At 34.7% G+C, this 8,642-nt stretch overlaps 1 protein-coding gene across 1 annotated transcript; it reads left to right on the forward strand.

Moving 5' to 3' along the window:
- Nucleotides 1-305: 305 nt before the first annotated feature.
- LOC107673979 (vitamin K-dependent protein C-like) lies at nucleotides 306-2,282 on the forward strand. Its single transcript, XM_016467827.1, has 5 exons — nucleotides 306-476; nucleotides 654-737; nucleotides 1,217-1,374; nucleotides 1,454-1,478; nucleotides 2,143-2,282. The coding sequence occupies exons 1-5, from the start codon at nucleotides 374-376 to the stop codon at nucleotides 2,280-2,282; spliced, it is 510 nt and encodes a 169-aa protein (XP_016323313.1). The 5' UTR covers nucleotides 306-373.
- The last annotated feature ends 6,360 nt before the right edge of the window (nucleotides 2,283-8,642 follow it).

Raw genomic sequence — 8,642 nt, forward strand, 5'->3', positions numbered from 1 at the left:
CACAAGTAGGTGTAAGTGGACAGACAGCAGATGAGAATGCAGGAGCATTCAGACTGTGGACTCTTAGTAAACAGAGTTGGTTAGTCATTAACACACTCTAAACACCACGTTCTCCATTTCTGTTCCTTTCTTATTTTTCAAAATGTAAGTAAACATTTTTAATAATTATTGAGGGTTAGTTAAGTAGTGCAACTGAAGTACTGTCTCACTGTGTTACCTAATGGATGATATTAATGTACTCGCAAAATTCCTGATATGATTGATCTCGGCAACTATTATTTGCTCAGTGAAAGGTTTGGAGTTCAGTTAACTTACTAAAGGCTGTTCATGCTGTGCTGTCCTGTTGGGTTAAAGACAAAGCAAAGACCAATTGATGTTAAGACATATTAAGGTTTTTGATTCATGTGTCTTCCAATATAGTTTTTTTCTGAGGACAAATCTGGCCTCTAACTACCCTGTTGAAATTTTGGAATACGGTAAGAATGATTTTTGTGTGTTAGTATTTTATACAGCGAACTTTCATGCTTTGAATGAAAGTAATTATCCATGTATCTCAAACCAAACCATTACTTTAAATTCTATGAAATCTTCAAATCTAAAAGATGCTCAATATTCAGGTATAATTCAAGATTTCTGTCTTGCTGTATTTACAGAGTCTGTTGCCATAATGAGGAGTCTCTTCTTCTGTATCTCGGTACTGGTTGTATTTTGGTCTGATAAGGCTCTCTGCAAGTCAGGTATGAGGTCAATAGCCCTGTAGAATTTATAAACAGTTGCAAAGTGTATGTATTATACTTGTCTGAATTTGTCTGAAGCTAGTGTTCTTTTGGAAATATAAAGATTCAGAGCATTTGTACCACATTAGAACATGTAGCTAATTTAGACTTATTATAGATTGTGTCTTATTAAATCAGTGCAATATGCATGTCACCATTAATGTTACTTTTGATTGATTGATTGATTGATTCATTGATTGATTCATTGATATTTGGCAGCATTAGTTTATCAAATAATGATAAACAACAGAAGCTGGCAAAACATTTTTGAAAGTACTCAAAAACAACAGCAGCGGTGGAGTGAATTTTCAGCAGACACAATTCATTCTTAATGAATTATCCCTTTAGTTTTTGTAGTACGCAATAGGCTTAAAAGCAATTTTGAAATCTACCCTGTGTGCATTGTTCTGCCTTATCAACCCTGTGTCTATTTTGGTCAGCATTTTCTAGCAGCCCAAAAGCACACATGCTCCTGCGTTCAAGAAGAGCCAACACTTTTATGGAGGAAATAAAGCCTCCATCGTTGGAGCGGGAGTGTAGGGAGGAACTGTGCGATTTTGAAGAAGCAAGGGAAATCTTTAATACAAGGGAAGCCACGGTTGGTCATGTCAGCTTTTTACTGTATTAGCATTTTTTTCCCCCTTAAATTATGATCCACTGATCTTTTTTTCTTGCAGTTGGAATTCTGGACGGCATATAAAGGTTAGTTATGTCTGTCTTTGAAGCCTGAGACACACTGCACAGTTTCCGGTTGTCCCAGAAAAAGATTGGCATCATGAAACAATCGTGGCGATTTCTGTGTTCGTGGCTTCTAATCGGGGGTCCTATGTCGTACAGTGAGAGAGGTTCAAAGACGGCTGTTGTTATGGTCTTGCGACCAAAGATAGCCTACAATAATTTTCTGACAGTGTCAGAAATTCAGCATTGTCATCGCACAGTGTGTTTGCTGCTACGACCCACGTTCGCTGACCAACCAATAAAAATGCGACATGAAATCAACGCGACATGGCGCTAAAACATAACACTGTTTATCTCAAGCTCTTATTCCTTCCTCTTTCGCCGCTTTCACTTTTTTCTGCACACATAAAAACTACAACTGCCAAAGTGTGATTCATCATACTATTTTTGTTTACCAATGGCACATTCTGATCATGTTTTATTATTCTATAGTAACCTTCTTCGTAGCGTACGAATCAATAGGTGTCATCAGCATACAGTCTGCATACATGTCGTTCCCAAGTTTATCAGATCCATTATCCCACAGTGTGATTTTTAATTATCTTATAGGATTGCTGAAATCATGCAGTGTGTAGAAGGCTTAAAGCATAATAAGCACTGGTACTCATTAGTTGTTTTGCACCCTCAGATGGAAACCAGTGCAACTCCAATCCATGTGTTCATGGGAAGTGTGTGGACCTGTTACAAGATTACTCCTGCACCTGCAACACTGGATTTGAAGGGAAACGCTGTGACCTGCGTGAGCCTCTTGTTTTTTATACAATTTAAATGTTCAAAAGTATGTGTTTTAAGTTGTTAAAATGCTATTTACATTTACATAATTTGGTCAGTGAAATATATATATATATATATATATATATATACACAGTATATATTATATCTTATATATATATATATATATATATAGTAGAATCTCAAATATTTCTTAGCATTATTATAAATGTATTATAATTGTTAGTATTATAATTAGGGCAGGCACAAAGCCCTATTGTTTTTTGAAGGACTTTTTTTAATCCCACTATCTGGGGCATTTTGGGCCCCTTAACGTGCTCAAAAACTTATGAAACTTTGCACATACATTGGAATCTGCGGTCATCAGGGACGGGCAGAAGGTCATGTGGGGGGTCCACCAGAGTGGGTCCATGTTACACCCTTTAATAAGGCCATTTTCAACAAGCTCTGTAGCACACACCGCTTCACCTACAGTCATCAAAATTCATATACATATGGATCTCATCAGTCTGAACCACTAACAGTCAGTGCTCTGCCCAACAGGAAATTGGCTTTGTGGAATGTTTGACAAATGCATGCTCTGGAATGTGATATACTCATCCTAGGGTTTTCATTCAATCCCTACCAAACTCAAAGACATTGAGGATGCAAAATTGTGAAGGGATTTTTGATATCTCGAACGGTTTGGCAGTGTCGAGGCGAAAAATGTATGGTGGAAAAGGGAAACAGGAAGTGTGTTATAACTTCAGCATACATTGTCTGATTTTGATCAGACTTCAGCTGTTTCTTCAATGTATGAGGCCGATCACATACACTAAAAAAATCCTGGGTTATTTTTTTAACCCAAATGCTGGGTTGAGCCTTTTGTGTCTCTTTTTGGGGTTATTTTTTCAGTGTTTGGGTAGTTTTTGTGTTACCCAGCTCCTGGGTCAAATGTAACAACCCAATGTTTGGGTAGTTTTAGTGTTACTCAAATCCAGGGTCAGACATAACCCAGCGGTTGAGTTATTTATCTCGGGGATTTTGCGTCTTCACTTCATGAGAGAGCAGTTCTAAGCGCCATCGAATTGATGCATTCTTCGGTAAAATACAGGTTTGTGTACATTTTATTTTATCTATAAAATCGTTACTGTGCTGTATATAGTTTCATTTTATGCAGAGCAACATACAGGCGCGCGGTGTGAATCACATTTAATGAGTGCGTGATGGAAAAGCCTGATGCTTTGAATACAATAAACGATTTTGTTCATAAAGATACAGAATATAATACTTTGTTTGGATGTTAAAACATGTCCTCAGCGCTGTTTATTGTTTGTTTATTGGCAGGTTATGGAGTCACAGCATGTTTCGGCTAGAGTGAAACGCTGGGCGGCGGTCCGTTAGCATTTCGCCGCCGAACACGACTCCAGCTCGGTCACGAGAACCAGCGCCGTTACGGTGGAAACAGAATAACAGAGACTGGTCGATTACATGTGAATTACTTCTGTTTAATGTTGATTTTTTTGTTCTAATGTTTGTTAAACGAGTTTAAATCTAGGCAATATGTATAGCCTATTAAAAACGATATAATCAACGCTGTAAATGACAAATAAAGGAAAATAAAGGAAGTTATCATGCAAACCAGTGGTTGTGTGGAGTATTTTAGAAAAGCGTAGATTATTTAAGTTAATCTGTAAACCTTACTTAATGTATGAAGTAAAAAATAAGCTAGTAATATAGTAAAAATGAATAAATCCATTAGCTGTGTTAAATCAACCCATTATGCTGGGTTAAATAAAGAACCCAATTTGCTGGGTAAATTTAACCCAAGATGGGTTCGGTCCAACCCAAATTGGGTTGTTTTTAACCCAGTGTTTTTTAGAGTGTAGATGTGACTATATTATTAAGTCAAAGTTATAGTGCCACCAACTGGCAGCAGGAAGTTTTTCGTTTTCAAAATTTGTTTATTTTTACCTGATTTGCTTCAAACTTCATCAAAATAATGTCATGACCCCGCAGATGGGAAACTGTCATGGGATTCTTGATATCTTAAATACTGTTGCCATGGCAATGCTTCAAACTTTAAAATTCTTCTTTATACTCCACCAAATTCTGTCATACGATTTACAACAAATTTTGGCAAGATGATGCTAAAACATGGAGGAACCTAAATTGCAAAGAGTTTTTGAATATCTCAAACTGTATTGCTATGGTGATTTATTAAAGAAACGGCAAAAAAATAAACAGGATTTGTCTTTTAGCCTATCTTTAAAGTGCATTGTTCAAACTCCTCAAAACTTTTTACATATGAAGAATAAGTCATTATGAGAAAACGTGCTTAGTTTCTTAAATTGCTGATGCTATGGGGCCTAACAGCAAATTATAAATTATCAGACATTTCAGCTGACAGATGAAGGCTGTAATACAAAGGTTGTACAAAAAGTTTTATATATCCTATTAATTTTGAAAACATATTTGTCAAGTTGCCAAACACAATTAAATATGTTGCTGTCCATTGAAAATTAAGAGACAATTTTATAGGTCTATTTTGTCAAATGTTTCTATAAAGACACCCTATTATGTTTATGTGCTAGCAGCTAGACTGTAACCATATAATTAATTCATAAGGACAGCACAGACTCATATAACCTCACACCAGCTCAAAAGCACCCACAGCCCAAAACTTTTTGATTTATTTACTTTTTCTAATATGTTGTCTTTTCTAACATGTTGACAGTTGTGCTATTAGATGGAAAGGAATAAATAATATAAAATGTAATACCATTGATTAACTACTAAATGGCTGTATAGCCCTATTTATAAATATTTAAAAAGGTTGTGGAATTTCTGTTTTTTAAGAACTGTGTTTCCAGACAATTATATGCAGTTATACATGTTGCATTTGGATATATATTTGTTTGTTTGTTCATTTATTTTTAAAGTTTAGATTTCTTGTTGTTTGGAATGTTACAAGCTTTATAAGATCTGTATCTTTCTCGCTATCTGATTTCATCCTCTTAGTTTAGTCTTTGGGCTCAACTCACTAGTAACAGTCTCAAATGTAACCTTTGATCCCTCCCTGTCCCTATTATGTGTGTGTGTGTGTGTGTGTGTGTGTGTGTGTGTGTGTGTCTGTGTGTGTGTGTGTGTCTGTTTCACACTCTTGGTATTCTAGAGTAACCCTTTCATTGAAAAGGGGGTTTCACTGAAAGAGGGTTAAATGCATGTTCCCACTCTGCACCGTTTTCTTGAAGCCACCTGGGTGGCATAGCCACCGGGGCTTAGGCTCGTCATCACTGCTTGCAGCTATATTTATTATTATTATTATTATTATTATTATTATTAAGTATTATAAGTCATAATGTTACCTTGTTAGACCTGATTGAAACCTAAACCTTTCTGCTGATGTTTTCTGAAATGTTTAAATATGAATTATCTAATTAAATATGCATTACTTATCATAAATTCCCAGCACGAATATCTGAATATTAGTTGAAGCTAATAAAACTGTTTCACTTTGCGTACATATTAAAAGTAAAATGTTTTCACAAAGGGGATTTTGGATACGTATTATCATAAATCCATTAATTCCACTGTTTTTAGGAATAAAATGTAATATAAATCAGGTGAATGAAAAATGAACCAAATAAAAAATCTAATTTACAGATAGCAATACAACTGGAAAGGTGTATGTAAGTGCTACTAATAAGATTTCTGGCTCAGTGTATGAGAAACAATCAGGCATAGCTAGATAGTGATAGATAGATAGATAGATAGATAGATAGATAGATAGATAGATAGATAGATAGATGAGTTATAATGTATTTAACCTCAAATGACTGGTGTTAATGAATCCCTTTGCCCTTCCTGCATTTTGTCTGCTTGGTCAGTGTTTTTAGGTAAGCTGTGTCACAGCTGATTTGGGGCATTTAATATTGGATGTCTTGAGTTACAGAGCAGTGGTGTGTGTTGTATAGAATGCCAGTTCTGCCATAATTAGAGATAAATAAATAAATAAATATACAAAGAAAAGTAAAAAAGCAAATATAAATAAATAAATATATAAATAAATATACAAAGAAAAGTAAAAAAGAAAAAATAAATAATTATTTATAATTGTATTTCCTTATTGTATTTTTTCTTTTATTTATTTATACATTTATTTATTTTCACATTTATGTATTTATTTACGTATTTCTTTATTTCCACATTTATTTATTTTTACATTTATTTATTTTCGCATTTATTTATTTCTACATTTCTTTGTCCGTAGGGTAATGAGGAGGGCGTGTTTTACCTCAGGAATAGCAATCGAGCCAGAGTAGGCGAGGGGTAAACTTTGAGGCCACAGTGACACCTTGTGGTGCTCAAACGAAGTACAAGAAGTGTACGCCTACATGACGCGCCTGTTGATAGTGTGGGATGTATGATTTAGATGGGCAATATGACCAAAATCTTAACATTTTAAGTGGGGGGTTGTTTCGGCTGGGAAGCGTGCAATCTGTGATCGCGTGCATTTGCTGAAGCTCCTGAAAGCATGCAATCGCTTTCTTAGGCGCGCTGTTTTTTAGGTTTCACTTTCAACGTATACAATGCATGTTTCCAAGATTCGGGATAGAAGGAGGCATCAGTTACTGTAGAAGATTTGTCCCCTCGCGCCACTTCCCGTAATGGGTTCTGTTGGTGTAGACACGGCTTTAGATACGGATTAATCGGCTGATTAATCACACGTTTTAGGCTGGAAATAGCTATCCAGAATTAGAACAAAAGGTGTCCATGGGAACGGAGCTAGTGAAACACACACGCCATGCACCGTAGCCTAAAACATGTTTAATATTTGCGACTGACAACAACGATTGTATGCGGCTATGCAGTGGAGATGCGTTCACTGTCAAATAGCCTATGATTCAGCATTCATTTGGAAATTGTCAAATATTTTTTCTTGATTACAAGAAAAAAAAACTATTTTTCTTGTTGTGATTTATTTCTTGTTTTTCATTTAATTCATTAGTTAACACTGCAAATTAAATGGTTTCGTTTTTTTCCGCAGTCGAAGAAAGTGGCCTAAATTATGTCAGTGATTTTCTCTCATTTTAAAGATTATCAAGAATTATTTTTTTCCGATCTGCAGTCTAATAAAAGTTAAGAAAATTAGCCTATAGATCTATAGCCTACAGGCTAATTGAATTATTTCTTAACTTTTAACGTCTTCTTAAATTTTGTTATGAATAATTTTAAATGAATTTTCGTCATAAGCAATATACGAACCTAACGAATACCCTAGCTATTCTATAAAACGAAATTTTCATTAAAAAATCATAAATCACGAATATGACGAAATAAAATTATATATCTTTCCGTACCCACTGTATATATATATAGGCTATATATGAATGAAGAGTTTGGTTCCAAAACCCTATAAATCCATTTTGATTAATTTTAGTAAAAATGTGTTTTCTTTACAAAGTGGCCAGATGAAAACCACTATTTTCGCATTCAAACTTTCACATAGCATCTTTAGGTTATAATAACATTAAAAATTCAAATCCAGATGTTGATTTTCAAAGATTTATTATAAAATGTTATTTTTTTCCCAAAATCCAATAAATACATGACACTTTTTTTTTCTTCAAAATGCAATAAATCCATTGAATCAATATAAAAGTTATTTTTCATATTGAAACTGTTGAAAATACACAACATAGTAAGTTGATCCACATATGACAGCCTCTGAACTTGGTCAATACTAATCTTATATACAGGCACTGGACTAAACATACATTCAATCAGTCATCGCTCCCAAAATGAATTCAACGGGTCATCTTGTTAATGCTAGAAATTAATTACAACAATAAAATAAAATTTCATCACGAACATACATGAACAACAATATCACATTAAACCACAGAAATTCCAAAATGACATTTCCCTTACATTCAACTTCCAAAAGTGCATTAATCTTTGCCATGTTTCATTCATTTAGTTGACTAGTGCTATACAGCTGTATTAACAAAAACATTAATGGCATAAATAAAAACACTAACACTGACAAGCTACGCAATATCGCATTCATAATCGAATGTGACTCATCTGCGATTATAGCAGTGATCTATGGCTCTGTGTATTAAATGCCGCTCCATCTGAAAGCACGTGATGGAGATTTACTATTATACAGCTGTATTAACAAAAACATTAATGGCATAAATAAAAACACTAACACTGACAAGCTACGCAATATCGCATTCATAATCGAATGTGACTCATCTGCGATTATGAACGCGATATTGCATCACTATATAGCAATATAATATGGCTCTGTGTATTAAACGCCGCTCCATCTGAAAGCACGTGATGGAAATTTACTATTCACAGAACCGGCTTTACTGACGAGATGCGCATGACAATCACATGCGATTT

The sequence above is a fragment of the Sinocyclocheilus anshuiensis genome, unplaced genomic scaffold, assembly GCF_001515605.1.
Source record: "Sinocyclocheilus anshuiensis isolate Anshui unplaced genomic scaffold, SAMN03320099.WGS_v1.1 scaffold1009, whole genome shotgun sequence".
NCBI classification, from domain to species: domain Eukaryota; kingdom Metazoa; phylum Chordata; class Actinopteri; order Cypriniformes; family Cyprinidae; genus Sinocyclocheilus; species Sinocyclocheilus anshuiensis.

Excerpts from the sequence above, each read along its gene's own strand:
- LOC107673979 (XM_016467827.1), top strand. The coding sequence starts at position 374 with ATGTTAAGACATATTAAGGTTTTTGATTCATGTGTCTTCCAATATAGT. Across the intron at positions 477-653 it reads TGTTGAAATTTTGGAATACG|AGTCTGTTGCCATAATGAGG; the intron begins GTAAGAATGATT and ends CTGTATTTACAG. Across the intron at positions 1,375-1,453 it reads TTAATACAAGGGAAGCCACG|TTGGAATTCTGGACGGCATA; the intron begins GTTGGTCATGTC and ends TTTTTCTTGCAG.